Source organism: Xenopus tropicalis, chromosome 10 (assembly GCF_000004195.4).
Source record: "Xenopus tropicalis strain Nigerian chromosome 10, UCB_Xtro_10.0, whole genome shotgun sequence".
In the NCBI taxonomy this organism is placed as follows: domain Eukaryota; kingdom Metazoa; phylum Chordata; class Amphibia; order Anura; family Pipidae; genus Xenopus; species Xenopus tropicalis.
The window spans coordinates 49,517,965-49,544,003 of NC_030686.2; the positions used below are offsets into that span (position 1 = coordinate 49,517,965).

General features: G+C 52.2%; 1 protein-coding gene across 6 annotated transcripts in view; it reads right to left on the reverse strand.

The window, feature by feature from the left end:
* LOC100493770 (netrin 1) overlaps positions 1-26,039 on the reverse strand; it is a 116,215-nt gene that overhangs the window by 25,382 nt on the left and 64,794 nt on the right. For all 6 annotated transcript variants that reach the window (XM_031894499.1, XM_031894498.1, XM_031894501.1 and 3 more), the window contains one exon: positions 2,556-2,744. In XM_031894499.1, coding sequence (XP_031750359.1) covers positions 2,556-2,744 — 189 coding nt within the window. The remainder of the gene's footprint in view (positions 1-2,555; positions 2,745-26,039) is intronic.

Sequence of the window (26,039 nt, forward strand, 5' to 3'; positions counted from 1 at the left end):
CACTGCTGCATGCTATTAACCCTTTTCACTGGCCTCCCTGTACGCTGAATATTTATATATTCCTGCTGGGTTGAGCTAAATAGACCTGCTTTCAGAAGGCATCATAGAGTTGCACTTATCAGTACAGAGAGGTGGGAGGTCTTGATCCCTAGGATGTACAGTCACCATAGAGTTGCACTTATCAGTACAGAGAGGTGGGAGGTCTTGATCCCTAGGATGTACAGTCACCATAGAGTTGCACTTATCAGTACAGAGAGGTGGGAGGTCCTGATCCCTAGACTGTACAGTCACCATAGAGTTGCACTTATTAGTACAGAGAGGTGGGAGGTCCTGATGCCTAGAATGTACAGTCACCATAGAGTTGCACTTATCAGTACAGAGAGGTGGGAGGTCCTGATCCCTAGACTGTACAGTCACCATAGAGTTGCACTTATCAGTACAGAGAGGTGGGAGGCCTTGATCCCTAGGATGTACAGTCACCATAGAGTTGCACTTATCAGTACAGAGAGGTGGGAGGTCCTGATCCCTAGACTGTACAGTCACCATAGAGTTGCACTTATTAGTACAGAGAGGTGGGAGGTCCTGATGCCTAGAATGTACAGTCACCATAGAGTTGCACTTATCAGTACAGAGAGGTGGGAGGTCCTGATCCCTAGGATGTACAGTCACCATAAAGTTGCACTTATTAGTACAGAGAGGTGGGAGGTCCTAATCCCTAGACTGTACAGTCACCATAGAGTTGCACTTATCAGTACAGAGAGGTGGGAGGCCCTGATCCCTAGGATGTACAGTCACCATAGAGTTGCACTTATCAGTACAGAGAGGTGGGAGGCCCTGATCCCTAGGATGTACAGTCACCATAGAGTTGCACTTATCAGTACAGAGAGGTGGGAGGCCCTGATCCCTAGGATGTACAGTCACCATAGAGTTGCACTTATCAGTACAGAGAGGTGGGAGGCCCTGATCCCTAGGATGTACAGTCACCATAGAGTTGCACTTATCAGTACAGGGAGGTGGGAGGCCCTGATCCCTAGACTGTACAGTCACCATAGAGTTGCACTTATCAGTACAGAGAGGTGGGAGGCCCTGATCCCTAGGATGTACAGTCACCATAGAGTTGCACTTATCAGTACAGGGAGGTGGGAGGCCCTGATCCCTAGACTGTACAGTCACCATAGAGTTGCACTTATCAGTACAGGGAGGTGGGAGGCCCTGATCCCTAGACTGTACAGTCACCATAGAGTTGCACTTATTAGTACAGAGAGGTGGGAGGTCCTGATCCCTAGAATGTACAGTCACCATAGAGTTGTACTTATAAGTACAGAGAGGTGGGGAGGTCCTGATCCCTAGAATGTACAGTCACTATAGAGTTGCACTTATTAGTACAGAGAGGTGGGAGGTCCTGATCCCTAGGATGTACAGTAACCATAGAGTTGCACTTATTAGTACAGAGAGGTGGGAGGCCCTGATCCCTAGGATGTACAGTCACCATAGAGTTGCACTTATGAGTACAGAGAGGTGGGAGGTCCTAATCCCTAGACTGTACAGTCACTATAGAGTTGCACTTATTAGTACAGAGAGGTGGGAGGTCCTGATCCCTAGAATGTACAGTCACCATAGAGTTGCATTTATGAGTACAGAGAGGTGGCAGGTTCTGATCCCTAGGATGTACAGTAACCATAGAGTTGCACTTATTAGTACAGAGAGGTGGGAGGCCCTGATCCCTAGGATGTACAGTCACCATAGAGTTGCACTTATGAGTACAGAGAGGTGGGAGGTCCTAATCCCTAGACTGTACAGTCACTATAGAGTTGCACTTATCAGTACAGGGAGGTGGGAGGCCCTGATCCCTAGGATGTACAGTCACCATAGAGTTGCACTTATGAGTACAGAGAGGTGGGAGGTCCTAATCCCTAGACTGTACAGTCACTATAGAGTTGCACTTATTAGTACAGAGAGGTGGGAGGTCCTGATCCCTAGAATGTACAGTCACCATAGAGTTGCATTTATGAGTACAGAGAGGTGGCAGGTTCTGATCCCTAGGATGTACAGTCACCATAGAGTTGCACTTATGAGTACAGAGAGGTGGGAGAATGTACAGTCACCATAGAGTTGCACTTATTAGTACAGAGAGGTGGGAGAATGTACAGTCACCATAGAGTTGCTGGATGCTAAAGGCCTAACATTATAGCTGGAGAGACAGAAAAGATGCCTGAGAGCTGGCCCCGCCCCATTTCCCCTATAGGGTAAAAAGTGAACAGCAATATACAAACTGGCCAATCTGCTGGGATCACAGAGGGTTCATACATAATATAATAAGGATTTACAATGTGCAACCCCATTTTTAATGCTTCAGAGTCTCTACTTCCACTTGGCAGAAAGAACAGCAGCTCCCTCTCGCTTTATGGCAACAATTCAAACTCTGCAGTCAGGATCAGGTCAATAGTCTCACAGAAAGTAGCAGCGGGGGTTGAGGCCCCCCGGGGCCCCTCAGCAAGCAGACTACAAACAGAGACAGCGGTGCAAGCAGAACACAAACCTTAGGGGGGTCTCACCTTTGCAGGCCTTTCTGTGGGTGATGGGTTTGGTCATATCCCGGTAGTAACCCTCCTTGCAGTAGTGGCAGTGCCGCCCCGCTGTGTTGTGCCGGCAGTTTAGACAGACACCGCCGCTCCGCCGCCCTGACAGTTTGAACAGCTCCATGTTGAATCGGCAGCGCCGGGCGTGCAGGTTGCAGTTACAGGCTGGAGAGAGAAGATGGAGATTGGGATTAGCAATAAACTTGTACCACTCACCCACCATTTTTCCCAAGATGGTACAGCCTGGCTAAGGATGCTGGGATTTGTAGTACTTAAACAGCTTGGGGGGAGTATAAAGTGAATGATGTAAACGAGCCTGTCCTGCCCTGGCACAGGGTATACATGCTGCCTGCTGGCTATGGAATAAAGGTCACGGCAGATGGTGCCAGGGCTGTTGGCACCGGAGAGTCACGGCGTTGGCCCGATACAGACCCAGCAGGATCTCAGCGCCAGCACCTTGAAGCCCTGCTAAATGGAAGTGACTCGCTCCGGCACCGGAAGGAAATTATTAGCAAATTGTTGCTTTCCGGCACATTCACCACTTCAAACGGAAACCAGAAAGCGCTGAAAATTCCTTTTTAATGAAACCATCACGTCTAGAACCTTCAGAACACGGGTCGGGGCAGCTCAACAGCTCCCAGTGGGGCAAAACCTCATTACCCACCCTCTCACCAGTTACCCAACCACAGTGCAATATACAGTAGCACCAATAAAAACCCAACTGGGGCTGCGGAACCACTGGGAAACCCACATGACATTCTGGTAAGTCCTACATTCATCAGACAGAGTTGGACTGGGCCCTATAGGGCCCCACAGAGAACCTGCCATCCTTACCCAATCTCATAGTGACAAAGGGAACCCAAACAGGTTTGAGCGTCAGCTTAGCGGCCCACATAATGGTACATTATACTCATGACTGAGATTTTAAGATAAGGAAGAAGCTTTGGGAATCCACGAGGCAAATCCAAACAACGGTACCGCAGGCCCGGGCAGATAGCGGCAGGGACGGGCGGCACAGAGCAAAGGCCAAGGTGTTACTCCTCTGTTTATTTTGGATGCGGCAGGGAGCTGGGATCTGTCAGCGCTACTCGGGGTTGATCTGACGCCCTTACTACTCACCTACATGGGATTAACTAAAGTCAATATCCCGACCGTCGCTCCGCACAACTGAAACAAGATCCCACAAAGCCGCTTGCCCTTTGAGTTCCTGCACAAAGCGGAATATTCGGACAAACAAACGTCCGGGGTCGCTGGTTCTGAAGGTTCCCTTGTCAGGGATTCCGGGTGTCACTTCCACACAAACTGATTGGCTGTCACAACAAGCAGCACCCTGACAGCCCCGAGTAACAACAGTCTGACAGGGGCTAAAAAGAGCTGACGAAAACACCAAAGCCGGGGGGGCCCTCCTGTACTGATAGAACGATGAGTGAGGCCCTCTGGGAAATACTCACAGTCTCTAGTAATGATACCTGCCAAGGGGAATTCCTGGAAATGCCCGGGGAGGGACTGGGGCTGTGGGATAGCAGGTATAGTAGGGAGAGATGGTGCCTATAGTAGCAGTGGGGGGATAATAGCCTCTGGGAAGGGACTGGGGCTGTGGGATAGCAGGTATAGTAGGGAGAGATGGTGCCTATAGTAGCAGTGGGGGGATAATAGCCTCTGGGAAGGGACTGGGGCTGTGGGATAGCAGGTATAGTAGGGAGAGATGGTGCCTATAGTAGCAGTGGGGGGATAATAGCCTCTGGGAAGGGACTGGGGCTGTGGGATAGCAGGTATAGTAGGGAGAGATGGTGCCTATAGTAGCAGTGGGGGGATAATAGCCTCTGGGAAGGGACTGGGGCTGTGGGATAGCAGGTATAGTAGGGAGAGATGGTGCCTATAGTAGCAGTGGGGGGATAATAGCCTCTGGGAAGGGACTGGGGCTGTGGGATAGCAGGTATAGTAGGGAGAGATGGTGCCTATAGTAGCAGTGGGATAATAGCCTCTGGGAAGGGACTGGGGCTGTGGGATAGCAGGTATAGTAGGGAGAGATGGTGCCTATAGTAGCAGTGGGGGGGATAATAGCCTCTGGGAAGGGACTGGGGCTGTGGGATAGCAGGTATAGTAGGGAGAGATGGTGCCTATAGTAGCAGTGGGATAATAGCCTCTGGGAAGGGACTGGGGCTGTGGGATAGCAGGTATAGTAGGGGAGAGATGGTGCCTATAGTAGCAGTGGGATAATAGCCTCTGGGAAGGGACTGGGGCTGTGGGATAGCAGGTATAGTAGGGAGAGATGGTGCCTATAGTAGCAGTGGGGGGATAATAGCCTCTGGGAAGGGACTGGGGCTGTGGGATAGCAGGTATAGTAGGGAGAGATGGTGCCTATAGTAGCAGTGGGGGATAATAGCCTCTGGGAAGGGACTGGGGCTGTGGGATAGCAGGTATAGTAGGGAGAGATGGTGCCTATAGTAGCAGTGGGGGGATAATAGCCTCTGGGAAGGGACTGGGGCTGTGGGATAGCAGGTATAGTAGGGAGAGATGGTGCCTATAGTAGCAGTGGGGGGGATAATAGCCTCTGGGAAGGGACTGGGGCTGTGGGATAGCAGGTATAGTAGGGAGAGATGGTGCCTATAGTAGCAGTGGGGGGATAATAGCCTCTGGGAAGGGACTGGGGCTGTGGGATAGCAGGTATAGTAGGGAGAGATGGTGCCTATAGTAGCAGGGTAGTTGGGTACAATAGAGGGGACAGGCGAGGGGTAGACAATGGGAGGAATTGCCCTGTATAACCCCGGTGCAGGCAGAGGGGGGAGAGGGGAGGCAAGTGGTTGCTCCAGGCTATTCTGTAGGTCGGGCTGTGGGTAACCAACATGTGGAACATTTATTTTACTTGCGGAGACTATAAATGCTGCTCTGTATTATGTATCTCCCTGCGCACGAGTGGGGCACGTTAGGCTGTGACCGCAGAACCTCATCCCCCCCCCCCCACAGGGAAATGGTTTGTCCCTACAGGATCCCACAAGGACACGGTCTGATGGAGATATCTATCATTATATCTATCACTGAAACCAGTGGGCCCTCCGTCTGAGTAAGGGAGAAGCCGAGGGGAACTACAACTCCCAGTATCCCCTGACAGCTCTCGGCCATAGAAGGCCCTGGTAGTTGTCATTCCTACACAGAGCAGAACCAAAGCCCAGTGGGCCCATTCATACAAACACAAGGGCAGGGTCTCTGTATGGGAAATGCCATCCCATAAATCATGTGGGGACTGTGGGGGGGCAAGTCTGGCAGCTGTTACTGAGCACATTGCCTCCAGTGGGGACACATCCATTTCCCAAAAACAGAGATTAATGTGTGTATCTGGGGGGGGCAGCGCCTCCTGCTACTGAGCAACAGGTACCCCGGGGGCCGGGAGGGGAGGTGCCACCGGTCAGGGCGGAAATGGTGCCCCACGGGGCTTCGGTACAGACTCAGTGACTGAGGGGCTAAAGGAGGGACTGCAGGCAGGTGGGTACCCTACGGGAATGGGGGGGGGGTATGGGGGGGGGGGAGGGAAGAATGAACCAGACGGAGCCAAGTAAGGGGACCAGAGAGAAGATTGGAAATATACAGAGGGGTATGGAAATTGGAGGATGGAGACAGTAGGGCAAGATGGAGACAGTAGGGCAAGATGGGGACAGTAGGACAAGATGGGGACAGTAGGGCAAGATGGAGACAGTAGGGCAAGATGGGGACAGTAGGACAAGATGGGGACAGTAGGGCAAGATGGAGACAGTAGGGCAAGAGGGGACAGTAGGGCAAGATGGAGACAGTAGGGCAAGATGGGGACAGTAGGGCAAGATGGGGGACAGTAGGGCAAGATGGGGACAGTAGGGCAAAGATGGAGACAGTAGGGCAAGATGGGGACAGTAGGGCAAGATGAGACAGTAGGGCAAGATGGGGACAGTAGGGCAAGATGGAGACAGTAGGGCAAGATGGAGACAGTAGGGCAAGATGGAGACAGTAGGGCAAGATGGAGACAGTAGGGCAAGATGGAGACAGTAGGGCAAGATGGGGACAGTAGGACAAGATGGAGACAGTAGGACAAGATGGGGACAGTAGGGCAAGATGGAGACAGTAGGGCAAGATGGAGACAGTAGGGCAAGATGGGGACAGTAGGACAAGATGGAGACAGTAGGACAAGATGGGGACAGTAGGGCAAGATGGAGACAGTAGGACAAGATGGGGACAGTAGGGCAAGATGGAGACAGTAGGACAAGATGGGGACAGTAGGGCAAGATGGAGACAGTAGGGCAAGATGGAGACAGTAGGACAAGATGGGGACAGTAAGGGCAAGATGGAGACAGTAGGGGCAAGATGGAGACAGTAGGACAAGATGGGGACAGTAGGACAAGATGGGGACAGTAGGGCAAGATGGGGACAGTAGGGCAAGATGGAGACAGTAGGGCAAGATGGGGACAGTAGGACAAGATGGGGACAGTAGGACAAGATGGGGGACAGTAGGGCAAGATGGAGACAGTAGGGCAAGATGGGGACAGTAGGGCAAGATGGAGACAGTAGGGCAAGATGGAGACAGTAGGGCAAGATGGGGACAGTAGGGCAAGATGGAGACAGTAGGGCAAGATGGAGACAGTAGGGCAAGATGGGGACAGTAGGGCAAGATGGAGACAGTAGGGCAAGATGGGGACAGTAGGGCAAGATGGGGACAGTAGGGCAAGATGGAGACAGTAGGACAAGATGGAGACAGTAGGGCAAGATGGGGACAGTAGGACAAGATGGAGACAGTAGGGCAAGATGGAGACAGTAGGGCAAGATGGGGACAGTAGGGCAAGATGGGGGACAGTAGGGCAAGATGGGGACAGTAGGGCAAAGGCATGGGGACAGTAGGGCAAGATGGGGACAGTAGGGCAAGAGGGAGACAGTAGGACAAGATGGAGACAAGTAGGGCAAGATGGAGACAGTAGGGCAAGATGGAGACAGTAGGACAAGATGGAGACCAGTAGGGCAAGAGGGAGACAGTAGGGCAAGATGGGGACAGTAGGACAAGATGGAGACAGTAGGGCAAGATGGGGACAGTAGGGCAAGATGGGGACAGTAGGGCAAGATGGGGACAGTAGGGCAAGATGGAGACTGTAGGGCAAGATGGAAACAGAGGGGCAAGATGGAGACAGTAGGGCAAGATGGGGACAGTAGGGCAAGATGGGGACAGTAGGGCAAGAGGGAGACAGTAGGACAAGATGGAGACAGTAGGGCAAGATGGGGACAGTAGGGCAAGATGGGGACAGTAGGACAAGATGGGGACAGTAGGGCAAGATGGGGACAGTAGGGCAAGATGGGGACAGTAGGGCGAGATGGAGACAGTAGGGCAAGATGGAGACAGTAGGACAAGATGGAGACAGTAGGGCAAGATGGAGACAGTAGGGCAAGATGGAGACAGTAGGGCAAGATGGGGACAGTAGGGCGAGATGGAGACAGTAGGGCAAGATGGAGACAGTAGGACAAGATGGAGACAGTAGGGCAAGATGGAGACAGTAGGACAAGATGGGGACAGTAGGGCAAGATGGGGACAGTAGGGCGAGATGGAGACAGTAGGACAAGATGGGGACAGTAGGGCAAGATGGAGACAGTAGGACAAGATGGGGACAGTAGGGCAAGATGGAGACAGTAGGACAAGATGGAGACAGTAGGGCAAGATGGAGACAGTAGGGCAAGATGGAGACAGTAGGGCAAGATGGAGACAGTAGGGCAAGATGGGGACAGTAGGACAAGATGGAGACAGTAGGGCAAGATGGGGACAGTAGGACAAGATGGAGACAGTAGGGCAAGATGGGGACAGTAGGACAAGATGGAGACAGTAGGGCAAGGACAACCAAAGGCTGAGGGTGGGCGAGGCTCCAGTTAAAGGGGTCCCGCTGAGTCAGTTTTGCCCGGGGCCCGTGGAACCTTTGTTGTGGGCGCTGACATTACTGATGTTTTGTAACAGAAATCAATTAAAAAAAAACCATAAACGCAGGTGTGCAAGCCCCGCCCCCATCGGCACAAAGATACAAATTGCCGGATTGTTCTCTCTTTTACACAAACTAGGAAAGCCCCTAGCAACGGGGAAGGACACCGAGTGCCTGGGGGGAGCACGTGGGGCAAACAATGGGGCAATTGAGTGCGGTTTGGCCGACGCCTGCGATACTGCGGGGGTTTCCAGCTGCATTACTAGGTAACGGGGTACAGCAGAAAGGGGGCTTCATGCTGACGTGGGTAAAGCTGCATTATTAGGTAACGGGGTACAGCAGAAAGGGGGCTTCATGCTGACGTGGGGAACGCTGCATTACTAGGTAACGGGGTACAGCAGAAAGGGGGGTTCATGCTGGCATGGGTAAAGCTGCATTATTAGGTAACGGGGTACAGCAGAAAGGGGGCTTCATGCTGACGTGGGTAAAGCTGCATTATTAGGTAACGGGGTACAGCAGAAAGGGGGGTTCATGCTGGCATGGGTAAAGCTGCATTATTAGGTAACGGGGTACAGCAGAAAGGGGGGTTCATGCTGACGTGGGGAACGCTGCATTACTAGGTAACGGGGTACAGCAGAAAGGGGGGTTCATGCTGGCATGGGTAAAGCTGCATTATTAGGTAACGGGGTACAGCAGAAAGGGGGGTTCATGCTGATGTGGTTAAAGCTGCATTATTAGGTAACGGGGTACAGCAGAAAGGGGGGTTCATGCTGGCATGGGTAAAGCTGCATTATTAGGTAACGGCGTATAGCAGAAAGGGGGGTTCATGCTGACGTGGGTAAAGCTGCATTATTAGGTAACGGGGTACAGCAGAAAGGGGGGTTCATGCTGATGTGGTTAAAGCTGCATTATTAGGTAACGGGGTACAGCAGAAAGGGGGGTTCATGCTGACGTGGGTAAAGCTGCATTTTTAGGTAACGGGGTACAGCAGAAAGGGGGGTTCATGCTGGCATGGGTAAAGCTGCATTTTTAGGTAACGGGGTACAGCAGAAAGGGGGGTTCATGCTGACATGGGTAAAGCTGCATTATTAGGTAACGGGTACAGCAGAAAGGGGGGTTCATGCTGACATGGGTAAAGCTGCATTATTAGGAAACGGGTTACAGCAGAAAGGGGGGTTCATGCTGGCATGGGTAAAGCTGCATTATTAGGTAACGGGGTACAGCAGAAAGGGGGGTTCATGCTGGCATGGGTAAAGCTGCATTATTAGGTAACGGGGTACAGCAGAAAGGGGGGTTCATGCTGGCATGGGTAAAGCTGCATTATTAGGTAACGGGGTACAGCAGAAAGGGGGGTTCATGCTGACGTGGGTAACAGTGCATTATTAGGTAACGGGTACAGCATATAGGGGGGTTCATGCTGAAGTGGGTAACGCTGCATTATTAGGTAACGGGGTACAGCAGAAAGGGGGGTTCCAGCTGACATGGGTAACGCTGCATTATTAGGTAATGGGGTACAGCAGAAAGGGGGGTTCATGCTGACGTGGGTAAAGCTGCATTACCAGGTAACGGGGTACAGCAGAAAGAGGGGTTCATGCTGATGTGGGTAAAGCTGCATTATTAGGTAACGGGGTACAGCAGAAAGGGGGGTTCATGCTGACGTGGGTAAAGCTGCATTATTAGGTAACGGGGTACAGCAGAAAGGGGGGTTCCAGCTGACGTGGGTAACGCTGCATTATTAGGTAACGGGGTACAGCAGAAAGGGGGGTTCCAGCTGACATGGGTAAAGCTGCATTATTAGGTAACGGGGTACAGCAGAAAAGGGGGGTTCCAGCTGACATGGGTAACGCTGCATTACTAGGTAACAAGGTACAGCAGATAGGGGGGTTCATGCTGACGTGGGTAACGCTGCATTACTAGGTAACGGGGTACAGCAGATAGGGGGGTTCATGCTGACGTGGGTAACGCTGCATTATTAGGTAACGGGGTACAGCAGATAGGGGGGTTCATGCTGACGTGGGTAACGCTGCATTATTAGGTGACGGGGTACAGCAGAAAGGGGGGTTCATGCTGACATGGGTAACGCTGCATTACTAGGTAACAAGGTACAGCAGATAGGGGGGTTCATGCTGACGTGGGTAACGCTGCATTACTAGGTAACGGGGTACAGCAGATAGGGGGGTTCATGCTGACGTGGGTAACGCTGCATTATTAGGTAACGGGGTACAGCAGATAGGGGGGTTCATGCTGACGTGGGTAACGCTGCATTATTAGGTGACGGGGTACAGCAGAAAGGGGGGTTCACGGAAACATCAATTGAGACAAAGCTGGGCTGAACCATTCCAGGTGGCACAGAAAGGGGGATCAGAAATAAGGGGGGACGGGGTGCAGAGAGGCTGTAATCCCCAGTAATAGTAATACAGTAACGGGGGGAGCAGCTGGCACTTGGGACGGGGGGAGGGCACTGGCCCCCTGAAATTATAACAGATTGGCTGCTTCTAATTCTGAAAGCCTGTAGCCCGGAGGAGAACTGACTTCGGCTGCTGGGAGTTGCAGTTTGGCGGCCCCCGAGCCCGAGTGTGAGAAATCACACCCCGCTAACTCTCGGATTACCTAGAGGGGTGCCGGCCCTTTATTTACACCTGGTGGGGGGGGGGAGAGGGGTCACGGCGGTTACACAAACACGCGGCCGAGGTGTGAATATCATGACTCCTTAAAACAACACCCCCCCCCCCGGCTAATTAACTATGCAGCTGCCCGGGGGCTCTAACGTGGGGAAGGTTGGAAGCTGCTCTTCAGAGGCTGAGCCCAAGAGCTTGCAATCAAACGCACTTGAAGTTCCATTTTAAATACGTGGGGTCAGATTTTGGTACAAACCATTTCCCAAATCCCTAGAATAAATGGTACAACCCAAACGCAATCACTTTGCACGGCCTTCTCTGCAGGGCGGCGGATCCCTGACAGACGGATCCCAGTTTCCCAATTAAAATAAATAGAACGCTGGTGATGATTGGAGCAGGACTGGATCAGCCGCCACTGAGGTGCCGCCTTCTGTAAGGGGTTAAATGTGGGTGCGGCGTCTGTGCGACCGGGGAAGCACCCTAAGATCTTGATCCCCTACTAATGTCGGAGATTTCGTTATACAAACACCAAGTGAGCCGCTAAATTCCGCTCCCCGTAGGGTCTGCCCTGCGTCTTACTGGGCCGGAGTGAAAGGGTTAACCCCCACCCCCCCATTGATTTATTACAAGGAATGGAGGGAAGAAATGGAAAATGGGGGGGAATGGGCTTTGTACCCTGGAAAATATGTCATAGAATGGAACCGGTATTTCTATTGCCCCTTTGATCTCTCTGATTATACAGAACCTGTCATACACTTCCTTATATAGCGGTACAGAGTATCTCTGCTCCCAAGTGTTTATGGGTCAGTCCCCCCTAGGCCCAAACTGTACTAATGGCACCGACGTGTTTATGGGTCAGTCCCCCCTAGGCCCAAACTGTACTAATGGCACCGACGTGTTTATGGGTCAGTCCCCCCTAGGCCCAAACTGTACTAATGGCAGTGACGAGTTTATGGGTCGGTCCCCCCTAGGCCCAAACTGTACTAATGGCACCGACGTGTTTATGGGTCGGTCCCCCCTAGGCCCAAACTGTACTAATGGCACCGACGTGTTTATGGGTCAGTCCCCCCTAGGCCCAAACTGTACTAATGGCACCGACGTGTTTATGGGTCAGTCCCCCTAGGCCCAAACTGTACTAATGGCACCGACGTGTTTATGGGTCCGTCCCCCCTAGGCCCAAACTGTACTAATGGCACCGACGTGTTTATGGGTCAGTCCCCCCTAGGCCCAAACTGTACTAATGGCACCGACGTGTTTATGGGTCCGTCCCCCCTAGGCCCAAACTGTACTAATGGCACCGACGTGTTTATGGGTCAGTCCCCCCTAGGCCCAAACTGTACTAATGGCACCGACGTGTTTATGGGTCAGTCCCCCCTAGGCCCAAACTGTACTAATGGCAGTGAGGTGTTTATGGGTCAGTCCCCCCTAGGCCCAAACTGTACTAATGGCACCGACGTGTTTATGGGTCAGTCCCCCTAGGCCCAAACTGTACTAATGGCAGTGAGGTGTTTATGGGTCAGTCCCCCCTAGGCCCAAACTGTACTAATGGCAGTGAGGTGTTTATGGGTCAGTCCCCCCTAGGCCCAAACTGTACTAATGGCAGTGACGAGTTTATGGGTCGGTCCCCCCTAGGCCCAAACTGTACTAATGGCACCGACGTGTTTATGGGTCGGTCCCCCCTAGGCCCAAACTGTACTAATGGCACCGACGTGTTTATGGGTCAGTCCCCCCTAGGCCCAAACTGTACTAATGGCACCGACGTGTTTATGGGTCAGTCCCCCCTAGGCCCAAACTGTACTAATGGCACCGACGTGTTTATGGGTCCGTCCCCCCTAGGCCCAAACTGTACTAATGGCACCGACGTGTTTATGGGTCAGTCCCCCCTAGGCCCAAACTGTACTAATGGCACCGACGTGTTTATGGGTCCGTCCCCCCTAGGCCCAAACTGTACTAATGGCACCGACGTGTTTATGGGTCAGTCCCCCCTAGGCCCAAACTGTACTAATGGCACCGACGTGTTTATGGGTCAGTCCCCCCTAGGCCCAAACTGTACTAATGGCACCGACGTGTTTATGGGTCAGTCCCCCCTAGGCCCAAACTGTACTAATGGCACCGACGTGTTTATGGGTCAGTCCCCCCTAGGCCCAAACTGTACTAATGGCACCGACGTGTTTATGGGTCCGTCCCCCCTAGGCCCAAACTGTACTAATGGCACCGACGTGTTTATGGGTCAGTCCCCCCTAGGCCCAAACTGTACTAATGGCACCGACGTGTTTATGGGTCAGTCCCCCCTAGGCCCAAACTGTACTAATGGCAGTGAGGTGTTTATGGGTCAGTCCCCCCTAGGCCCAAACTGTACTAATGGCACCGACGTGTTTATGGGTCAGTCCCCCCTAGGCCCAAACTGTACTAATGGCAGTGAGGTGTTTATGGGTCAGTCCCCCCTAGGCCCAAACTGTACTAATGGCAGTGAGGTGTTTATGGGTCAGTCCCCCCTAGGCCCAAACTGTACTAATGGCACCGACGTGTTTATGGGTCAGTCCCCCCTAGGCCCAAACTGTACTAATGGCACTGACGTGTTTATGGGTCAGTCCCCCCTAGGCCCAAACTGTACTAATGGCACCGACGTGTTTATGGGTCAGTCCCCCTAGGCCCAAACTGTACTAATGGCAGTGACGTGTTTATGGGTCGGTCCCCCCTAGGCCCAAACTGTACTAATGGCACCGACGTGTTTATGGGTCAGTCCCCCCTAGGCCCAAACTGTACTAATGGCACCGACGTGTTTATGGGTCAGTCCCCCCTAGGCCCAAACTGTACTAATGGCACCGACGTGTTTATGGGTCAGTCCCCCCTAGGCCCAAACTGTACTAATGGCAGTGACGTGTTTATGGGTCAGTCCCCCCTAGGCCCAAACTGTACTAATGGCAGTGAGGTGTTTATGGGTCAGTCCCCCCTAGGCCCAAACTGTACTAATGGCACCGACGTGTTTATGGGTCAGTCCCCCCTAGGCCCAAACTGTACTAATGGCAGTGAGGTGTTTATGGGTCAGTCCCCCCTAGGCCCAAACTGTACTAATGGCACCGACGTGTTTATGGGTCGGTCCCCCCTAGGCCCAAACTGTACTAATGGCACCGACGTGTTTATGGGTCGGTCCCCCCTAGGCCCAAACTGTACTAATGGCACCGACGTGTTTATGGGTCAGTCCCCCCTAGGCCCAAACTGTACTAATGGCACCGACGTGTTTATGGGTCAGTCCCCCCTAGGCCCAAACTGTACTAATGGCACCGACGTGTTTATGGGTCAGTCCCCCCTAGGCCCAAACTGTACTAATGGCACCGACGTGTTTATGGGTCAGTCCCCCCTAGGCCCAAACTGTACTAATGGCAGTGACATGTTTATGGGTCAGTCCCCCGTAGGCCCAAACTGTACTAATGGCACCGACGTGTTTATGGGTCAGTCCCCCCTAGGCCCAAACTGTACTAATGGTACCGACGTGTTTATGGGTCAGTCCCCCTAGGCCCAAACTGTACTAATGGCACCGACGTGTTTATGGGTCAGTCCCCCCTAGGCCCAAACTGTACTAATGGCACCGACGTGTTTATGGGTCAGTCCCCCCTAGGCCCAAACTGTACTAATGGCACCGACGTGTTTATGGGTCAGTCCCCCCTAGGCCCAAACTGTACTAATGGCAGTGACGTGTTTATGGGTCGGTCCCCCCTAGGCCCAAACTGTACTAATGGCACCGACGTGTTTATGGGTCAGTCCCCCCTAGGCCCAAACTGTACTAATGGCACCGACGTGTTTATGGGTCGGTCCCCCCTAGGCCCAAACTGTACTAATGGCACCGACGTGTTTATGGGTCAGTCCCCCCTAGGCCCAAACTGTACTAATGGCACCGACGTGTTTATGGGTCAGTCCCCCCTAGGCCCAAACTGTACTAATGGCACCGACGTGTTTATGGGTCGGTCCCCCCTAGGCCCAAACTGTACTAATGGCACCGACGTGTTTATGGGTCGGTCCCCCCTAGGCCCAAACTGTACTAATGGCACCGACGTGTTTATGGGTCAGTCCCCCCTAGGCCCAAACTGTACTAATGGCACCGACGTGTTTATGGGTCAGTCCCCCCTAGGCCCAAACTGTACTAATGGCACCGACGTGTTTATGGGTCAGTCCCCCCTAGGCCCAAACTGTACTAATGGCAGTGACGTGTTTATGGGTCGGTCCCCCCTAGGCCCAAACTGTACTAATGGCACCGACGTGTTTATGGGTCAGTCCCCCCTAGGCCCAAACTGTACTAATGGCACCGACGTGTTTATGGGTCGGTCCCCCCTAGGCCCAAACTGTACTAATGGCACCGACGTGTTTATGGGTCAGTCCCCCCTAGGCCCAAACTGTACTAATGGCACCGACGTGTTTATGGGTCAGTCCCCCCTAGGCCAAAACTGTACTAATGGTAGTGACGTGTTTATGGGTCAGTCCCCCCTAGGCCCAAACTGTACTAATGGCACCGACGTGTTTATGGGTCAGTCCCCCCTAGGCCCAAACTGTACTAATGGCACCGACGTGTTTATGGGTCGGTCCCCCCTAGGCCCAAACTGTACTAATGGCAGTGACGTGTTTTATGGGTCAGTCCCCCCTAGGCCCAAACTGTACTAATGGCAGTGAGGTGTTTATGGGGTCAGTCCCCCCTAGGCCCAAACTGTACTAATGGCAGTGACGTGTTTATGGGTCGGTCCCCCCTAGGCCCAAACTGTACTAATGGCAGTGACGTGTTTATGGGTCAGTCCCCCCTAGGCCCAAACTGTACTAATGGCACCGACGTGTTTATGGGTCAGTCCCCCCTAGGCCCAAACTGTACTAATGGCACCGACGTGTTTATGGGTCAGTCCCCCTAGGCCCAAACTGTACTAATGGCAGTGAGGTGTTTATGGGTCGGTCCCCCCTAGGCCCAAACTGTACTAATGGCACCGACGTGTTTATGGGTCAGTCCCCCCTAGGCCCAAACTGTACTAATGGCAGTGACGTGTTTATGGGTCAGTCCCCCTAGGCCCAAACTGTACTAATGGCAGTGAGGTGTTTATGGGTCAGTCCCCCCTAGGCCCAAACTGTACTAATGGCAGTGACGTGTTTATGGGTCAGTCCCCCCTAGGCCCAAACTGTACTAATGGCAGTGACGTGTTTATGGGTCGGTCCCCCTAGGCCCAAACTGTACTAATGGCAGTGAGGTGTTTATGGGTCAGTCCCCCCTAGGCCCCAAAACTGTACTAATGGCAGTGAGGTGTTTATGGGTCAGTCCCCCCTAGGCCCAAACTGTACTAATGGCAGTGACGTGTTTATGGGTCAGTCCCCCCTAGGCCCAAACTGTACTAATGGCACCGACGTGTTTATGGGTCAGTCCCCCCTAGGCCCAAACTGTACTAATGGCACCGACGTGTTTATGGGTCGGTCCCCCCTAGGCCCAAACTGTACTAATGGCAGTGACGTGTTATGGGTCGGTCCCCCCTAGGCCCAAACTGTACTAATGGCAGTGACGTGTTTATGGGTCAGTCCCCCCTAGGCCCAAACTGTACTAATGGCAGTGAGGTGTTTATGGGTCAGTCCCCCCTAGGCCCAAACTGTACTAATGGCAGTGACGTGTTTATGGGTCGGTCCCCCCTAGGCCCAAACTGTACTAATGGCAGTGACGTGTTTATGGGTCAGTCCCCCCTAGGCCCAAACTGTACTAATGGCACCGACGTGTTTATGGGTCAGTCCCCCCTAGGCCCAAACTGTACTAATGGCACCGACGTGTTTATGGGTCAGTCCCCCCTAGGCCCAAACTGTACTAATGGCAGTGAGGTGTTTATGGGTCGGTCCCCCCTAGGCCCAAACTGTACTAATGGTACCGACGTGTTTATGGGTCAGTCCCCCCTAGGCCCAAACTGTACTAATGGCAGTGACGTGTTTATGGGTCAGTCCCCCCTAGGCCCAAACTGTACTAATGGCAGTGACGTGTTTATGGGTCGGTCCCCCCTAGGCCCAAACTGTACTAATGGCAGTGAGGTGTTTATGGGTCAGTCCCCCCTAGGCCCAAACTGTACTAATGGCAGTGAGGTGTTTATGGGTCAGTCCCCCCTAGGCCCAAACTGTACTAATGGCAAGTGACGTGTTTATGGGTCAGTCCCCCCTAGGCCCAAACTGTACTAATGGCACCGACGTGTTTATGGGTCAGTCCCCCCTAGGCCCAAACTGTACTAATGGCACCGACGTGTTTATGGGTCGGTCCCCCCTAGGCCCAAACTGTACTAATGGCAGTGACGTGTTTATGGGTCAGTCCCCCCTAGGCCCAAACTGTACTAATGGCAGTGACGTGTTTATGGGTCGGTCCCCCTAGGCCCAAACTGTACTAATGGCAGTGACGTGTTTATGGGTCAGTCCCCCCTAGGCCCAAACTGTACTAATGCACCGACGTGTTTATGGGTCAGTCCCCCCTAGGCCCAAAACTGTACTAATGGCACCGACGTGTTTATGGGTCAGTCCCCCCTAGGCCCAAACTGTACTAATGGCAGTGAGGTGTTTATGGGTCGGTCCCCCCTAGGCCCAAACTGTACTAATGGCACCGACGTGTTTATGGGTCAGTCCCCCCTAGGCCCAAACTGTACTAATGGCAGTGACGTGTTTATGGGTCAGTCCCCCCTAGGCCCAAACTGTACTAATGGCAGTGAGGTGTTTATGGGTCAGTCCCCCCTAGGCCCAAACTGTACTAATGCAGTGACGTGTTTATGGGTCAGTCCCCCCTAGGCCCAAACTGTACTAATGGCAGTGACGTGTTTATGGGTCGGTCCCCCCTAGGCCCAAACTGTACTAATGGCAGTGAGGTGTTTATGGGTCAGTCCCCCCTAGGCCCAAACTGTACTAATGGCAGTGCGGTGTTTATGGGTCAGTCCCCCCTAGGCCCAAACTGTACTAATGGCAGTGACGTGTTTATGGGTCAGTCCCCCCTAGGCCCAAACTGTACTAATGGCAGTGACGTGTTTATGGGTCGGTCCCCCCTAGGCCCAAACTGTACTAATGGCAGTGACGTGTTTATGGGTCGGTCCCCCCTAGGCCCAAACTGTACTAATGGCAGTGAGGTGTTTATGGGTCGGTCCCCCCTAGGCCCAAACTGTACTAATGGCACCGACGTGTTTATGGGTCAGTCCCCCCTAGGCCCAAACTGTACTAATGGCAGTGATGTGGTTATGGGTCTGTCCCCCCTAGGCCCAAACTGTACTAATGGCAGTGAGGTGTTTATGGGTCGGTCCCCCCTAGGCCCAAACTGTACTAATGGCACCGACGTGTTTATGGGTCAGTCCCCCCTAGGCCCAAACTGTACTAATGGCAGTGACGTGTTTATGGGTCAGTCCCCCCTAGGCCCAAACTGTACTAATGGCAGTGATGTGGTTATGGGTCGGTTCCCCCTAGGCCCAAACTGTACTTAGACCCAATCGATGGTGGTGCCGCTATAAACAATCTCTGTTCTTTCTGCCCATTCCCGGCCCAAACTGAAAGCAAAGGAGCCCCCGCTCCCCTTACCCCCAGCCCCCCCATCTCACTGCTTGAGGTTCAGAGAGTGTTTAGGCCACGCCCCCCGGCCCCGGTGCCAAACTCTTGGGAAAGCAGGAAGCCGGGTTTGGCGCCGTTCCCTAACATGTACAGGTTCATCTGATTGTGGGGAGAAACTAATTGCTTTGGATCGGGTCGGCAAGACATTACTGACATATTTCTCCGGTGGCTTTTTGTGCTTTTTTTTTGTCTTTTATTTCCGCCCATTTGTCTGCCTCTTGGCCCAGATTATGTGCGACTGCCCCGGAACCAACCGTGTCAGCTCTTCTGTTGGGTCAGTTGCAGTCTCTGGTGGAGCCGCTGTGTTTCTCGGCAATATTTCCTATTCAGGATTACTAGAACCACGGATTGGGTCACAGTCAGTTGGTTTCTCCCAGCAATATTAACTTGCCCCAGGGAATTGTGGGCTGAACTAAGCAAAGTGACTCTCACCCTGTAAAACATTGAAATACCCTGAATAATATATCCCTAGAAATGGTGCTTAGTGATTTCATCAGCTATTTATGATGATTAGTGATGTCATCAGCTCTATATGGTGCTTAGTGATGTCATGGGTTATTTATGGTGCTTAGTGATGTCATCAGCTCTATATGGTGCTTAGTGATGTCATGGGCTATTTATGGTGCTTAGTGAAGTCATCGGCTCTATATGGTGCTTAGTGATGTCATCGGCTCTATATGGTGCTTAGTTATGTCATCGGCTTTATATGATGCTTAGTAAAGTCATCGGCTCTATATGGTGCTTAGTGATGTCATCAGCTATATATGGTGCTTAGTGATGTCATCGGCTTTATATGATGCTTAGTGATGTCATTGGCTATTTATGGTGCTTAGTGATGTCATCATTATTTATGGTGCTTAGTGATGTCATTGATTATATATAGTGCTTAGTGATGTCATCGGCTATATATGGTGCTTAGTGATGTCATGGGCTATTTATGGTGCTTAGTGATGTCATCGGCTCTATATGGTGCTTAGTTATGTCATCAGCTATATATGGTGCTTAGTGATGTCATCAGCTATATATGGTGCTTAGTGATGCCACTGGGTATATATGATGCTTAGTGATGTCATCGGCTCTATATGGTGCCTAGTGCTGTCATCAGCTATATATGGTGCTTAGTGATGTCATCAGCTTTATATGATGCTTAGTGATGTCATTGGCTATTTATGGTGCTTAGTGATGTCATCATTATTTATGGTGCTTAGTGATGCCATTGATTATATATAGAGCTTAGTGATGTCATCAGCTATAAATGGTGCTTAGTGATGTCATCAGCTGTATATGGTGCTTAGTGATGTCATCGGCTATCTATGGCGCTTAGTGATGTCATCGGCTATCTATGGCGCTTAGTGATGTCATCAGCTATTGTGCTTAGTGATGTCATCGGCTCTATATGGTCCTTAGTGATGTAATCGGCTATCTATGGCACTTAGTGATGTCGGCTGATTATCATTTATATAACACAGTTCTGACTGTAAGACGTAAGGGGGAGTAACTTGGGGTACTTACAGACAGAATATTTTTGGGGCAATTTAATCCATATATTTAGTTTCCGCAGGGGTATTTCTTATTTCATAGAGGGGACTTTAGGCCCAGGGCAGGGTGCAAGCACCCTCTCCCCCCCAGCCCCCTCGTTGCCGAACAAAGTGACGGGGGGGGTGTGCCTGGAATCCCAAAAATCACACAGAACCCCCCCCTCACAGACACGTCCCTGTTTGGGTTTCCCAATTGTCCCCATTGTTCCCATTTGGAGGTGAGGAAGGAATTCTCGTCCCTATTCATGTGCAAAGCAGTCGCGGGGGCCGCGGGGGCTACAGGAAAATCCCATTTGCACTCCTTTATTCCACCCTCGAGCTGCTGCGGGGATTGTGCGAACCCAACGCGGAGCCCACCCAGGAGCCCACTGTGCCCCTCTGTGCAGCACCCACACACTGGCACCCACTCTGTGCCCCACTAAAGGGCAAATACACCCACCTCTGCGCATCCTACATTCTGCCCTCAGTCTGGGAAATCATAGAAATCAGGCTTTTTTGTCATAATCCCCCCAAAATGCTCAGTACATCTCCCCCTAAAATGCCAGCGGTACCATCTGAGCTGGACCTCTCTATGGGTTCCATGATTCTAGAGCAAGAAGGTTCCTAATAGATGGGAAATGGATCAGCCCGGGGGATTCAGCAATGATCAGAACTTGGGTGGGGAAGGGCACCGCCAGTTAGACAAGGGCACCTCCAGTTAGACAAGGGCACCGCCAGTTAGACAAGGGCACCGTCAGTTAGACAAGGGCACCACCAGTTAGACAAGGGCACCGCCAGTTAGACAAGGGCACCTCCAGTTAGACAAAGGCACCGCCAGTTAGACAAGGGCACCTCCAGTTAGACAAAGGCACCTCCAGTTAGACAAAGGCACCGCCAGTTAGACAAGGGCACCTCCAGTTAGACAAAGGCACCTCCAGTTAGACAAAGGCACCGCCAGTTAGACAAGGGCACCGCCAGTTAGACAAAGGCACCGCCAGTTAGGCAAGGGCACCGCCAGTTAGGCAAGGGCACCTCCAGTTAGACAAAGGCACCGCCAGTTAGACAAGGGCACCGCCAGTTAGACAAAGGCACCGCCAGTTAGGCAAGGGCACCGCCAGTTAGGCAAGGGCACCTCCAGTTAGACAAAGGCACCGCCAGTTAGACAAGGGCACCGCCAGTTAGACAAGGGCACCTCCAGTTAGACAAGGGCACCGCCAGTTAGACAAGGGCACCGCCAGTTAGACAAGGGCACCGCCAGTTAGACAAGGGCACCTCCAGTTAGACAAGGGCACCGCCAGTTAGACAAGGGCACCTCCAGTTAGACAAAGGCACCGCCAGTTAGACAAGGGCACCGCCAGTTAGACAAGGGCACCTCCAGTTAGACAAGGGCACCGCCAGTTAGACAAGGGCACCTCCAGTTAGACAAAGGCACCGCCAGTTAGACAAGGGCACCGCCAGTTAGACAAAGGCACCGCCAGTTAGGCAAGGGCACCGCCAGTTAGGCAAGGGCACCTCCAGTTAGGCAAGGGCACCTCCAGTTAGACAAAGGCACCGCCAGTTAGACAAGGGCACCGCCAGTTAGACAAGGGCACCTCCAGTTAGACAAGGGCACCGCCAGTTAGACAAGGGCACCGCCAGTTAGACAAGGGAACCGCCAGTTAGACAAGGGCATACGTGGGGGCATTAAAAAAATCATTGTTTAATGGAAAACCAACAAGGTGCGGATGGATGAGCCCATTGGGACCAGGGGGGGCCCCACATGACACGGAGTACAAATGCCAGATGACTAACTGCCAGTCTGCAACTAAATCTATTGATTGCCCGTGACTCCTGTATCAGAATGGCGCGTGGGGGCGAGCGCTGACTCATGTCCCGGGGGCTTAGCGAGCCCAATGCCGCTGCCAGGAACCTTTTGGTTCTGTTACGGTTCATCGTCTCACCGACCCGTTGGATTTCACAGCCACTGGGTATAAAATCCTTAGCCTGACTCATAATGCCCCGAGGGGCCCGGGGCAACGTGCATTCTGCCCGAGGTGCCAGGAACTTCCAAAGGTACAGAGGGTGCCAGTGTAAATGAGGCCCATGCCCCCCCCCCCCCCATGATTTGTTTTTACATACAGACGTTATCTGATTGGTCTTTTCTGTTCCACAATGGGCGGGGCTTCCTATAATGCTCAGGAGAGACACCTGTGCTTCCAGTCAGTAAGAGCCAATAGGGAGTATAGAATAAAAGTTAGCCCCGCCTTCTGGCAACATAGAGAACACAGTGAAGACCAACTGCATGCAAAGTGTCACTTTATGGGGGCAAATACTGCACAACCCATGGGGCAATTTAATGCCAGGAATACGGCACTGTGGCTCCAAATACCCCTCTCCTAATCCTGCAAAATCATTTCCATCCCCCCTGCTGCCCCTCTACCAACCCTGACAGCTGGCTGTTCCATGTACCCACTCCCTAAATACCCCCGACAATTGCCCTAAACCCCCTAATGTTGACGCCTGGAGCTCAGTGATTTGTGCCATTAACCTCCCCTGTGTTTCCCTGACAGATCCTTCCTGGAAAGCTGCTCTGCCGACTGGATATTTGGACATTCCGCTCCTGGCAACGTTCCGGATATTTGGCAGCCTCCGCGCTCTCATATTTGTATTGCTTCCTATTAAGGGGTTTTTTTTTTTTTTTTTTTGAAGTTTACAATGAACTTCATGTCCCCTAATTCTGCTTTTATTTGATCTGCTGAAAATGCTTTTCTCTTCCAGCAGCAAAAACACAAACAGCAAAAAGTGGCAGAATCTTTAAAAAACCCTTTAATTGCCTCTGGGGGAGTTAACTCTCTCACTGCCATAGCTGAGTCACATGACTGAGACATATAATGAGCCGAGAAACCTCTAATTAATTACCCCAATGTTTCTATATATCTGTAACCTTGTTATGGGCTAAGGGGGCCCAGCCTGAAGGCCAGTTAGGGGGGATTTGGGGTGAGTGCTTATTTGTGCCCTGGGTACCCCTGGAACTATAGCGGGGTGACTGTTACCCCAATGTTTCTATATATCTGTAACCTTGTTATGGGCTAAGGGGGCCCAGCCTGAAGGCCAGTTAGGGGGGGATTTGGGGTGAGTGCTTATTTGTGCCCTGGGTACCCCTGGAACTATAGCAGGGTGACTGTTACCCCAATGTTTCTATATATCTGTAACCTTGTTATGGGCTAAGGGGGCCCAGCCTGAAGGCCAGTTAGGGGGGGGATTTGGGGTGAGTGCTTATTTGTGCCCTGGGTACCCCTGGAACTATAGCGGGGTGACTGTTACCCCAATGTTTCTATATATCTGTAACCTTGTTATGGGCTAAGGGGGCCCAGCCTGAAGGCCAGTTAGGGGGGGATTTGGGGTGAGTGCTTATTTGTGCCCTGGGTACCCCTGGAACTATAGCGGGGTGACTGTTACCCCAGTGTTTCTATATATCTGTAACCTTGTTATGGGCTAAGGGGGCCCAGCCTGAAGGCCAGTTAGGGGGGGATTTGGGGTGAGTGCAATAATAATAGTGACCCCCTCCTCACAGTTAACTTGAGGTTACTGAGCCCCACAGCTCATCAGTTTCCATGGGAAACGTTTGTTATCGAGGAATAAACTCCAATCTACATTTTTCTGATCTTCAGGGAATCCCTCAGCCAGCGCCGCACTCCCATCACAGGCTTGTGGTTTTCTGGTTACAGTATATTATATAATTCAGTCATGTTTGTATAAATCTGTTCTACACCACTTCATCCCAATGAAACTGCCACTATGAAACCTTCAACTGTCTGTTTCTCTTACTTGCAGCGATTATTGGATCTCATGACCCAGCCTGACTGACTGTACTGACTATTGTCCCTTCCCAGAGGCTATTATCCCCCCACTGCTACTATAGGCACCATCTCTCCCTACTATACCTGCTATCCCACAGCCCCAGTCCCTTCCCAGAGGCTATTATCCCCCCACTGCTACTATAGGCACCATCTCTCCCTACTATACCTGCTATCCCACAGCCCCAGTCCCTTCCCGGAGGCTATTATCCCCCCACTGCTACTATAGGCACCATCTCTCCCTACTATACCTGCTATCCCCCAGCCCCAGTCCCTTCCCAGAGGCTATTATCCCCCACTGCTACTATAGGCACCATCTCTCCCTACTATACCTGCTATCCCACAGCCCCAGTCCCTTCCCAGAGGCTATTATCCCACTGCTACTATAGGCACAATCTCTCCCTACTATACCTGCTATCCCACAGCCCCAGTCCCTTCCCAGAGGCTATTATCCCCCCATTGCTACTATAGGCACCATCTCTCCCTACTATACCTGCTATTCCACAGCTCCAGTCCCTTCCCAGAGGCTATTATCCCCCCACTGCTACTATAGGCACCATCTCTCCCTACTATACCTGCTATCCCACAGCCCCAGTCCCTTCCCAGAGGCTATTATCCCCCCATTGCTACTATAGGCACCATCTCTCCCTACTATACCTGCTATTCCACAGCTCCAGTCCCTTCCCAGAGGCTATTATCCCCCCACTGCTACTATAGGCACCATCTCTCCCTACTATACCTGCTATCCCACAGCCCCAGTCCCTTCCCAGAGGCTATTATCCCACTGCTACTATAGGCACCATCTCTCCCTACTATACCTGCTATCCCACAGCCCCAGTCCCTTCCCAGAGGCTATTATCCCCCCACTGCTACTATAGGCACCATCTCTCCCTACTATACCTGCTATCCCACAGCCCCAGTCCCTTCCCAGAGGCTATTATCCCCCCACTGCTACTATAGGCACCATCTCTCCCTACTATACCTGCTATCCCACAGCCCCAGTCCCTTCCCAGAGGCTATTATCCCCCCACTGCTACTATAGGCACCATCTCTCCCTACTATACCTGCTATCCCACAGCCCCAGTCCCTTCCCAGAGGCTATTATCCCCCCACTGCTACTATAGGCACCATCTCTCCCTACTATACCTGCTATCCCACAGCCCCAGTCCCTTCCCAGAGGCTATTATCCCCCCACTGCTACTATAGGCACCATCTCTCCCTACTATACCTGCTATCCCACAGCCCCAGTCCCTTCCCAGAGGCTATTATCCCACTGCTACTATAGGCACCATCTCTCCCTACTATACCTGCTATCCCACAGCCCCAGTCCCTTCCCAGAGGCTATTATCCCCCCCACTGCTACTATAGGCACCATCTCTCCCTACTATACCTGCTATCCCACAGCCCCAGTCCCTTCCCAGAGGCTATTATCCCCCCCACTGCTACTATAGGCACCATCTCTCCCTACTATACCTGCTATCCCACAGCCCCAGTCCCTTCCCAGAGGCTATTATCCCACTGCTACTATATATACTATACTATAACCACAAGAGCATGCACTCTATACAGGCGCAACAAACTGAATATTTAACAGAGAGAGGGACCAGCAGTGAGGGGGTTAAATAACTTGGAGTAATGAGAGTAATTAGCGATGGTTTGGGGCCGTTCCCTCCCCACTCACTGGCCGGGAATTCAGCCGGCGCTTGCGGCCCGTTTGGGTCAGTTCAATGCAGGGCAGGGCTGCCATATGGCTTCGAAAGCAAAAAAATAGAAGAAAAGGAATAAAAACACATTTTTACAGCACGAAGGTTTAACCTTTATAGAGTCAACCGCTCCCTAAATAATGAACTTGCTGCAGAGACAGATGTGAGTCCAAACAGTCACTATGGCAGCGCCGCGTAAAGGGAAAGCGCACCTCAGCCCCGCGTAAAGGGAAAGTGCACCTCAGCCCCGCGTGAAGGGAAAGCGCACCTCAGCCCCGCGT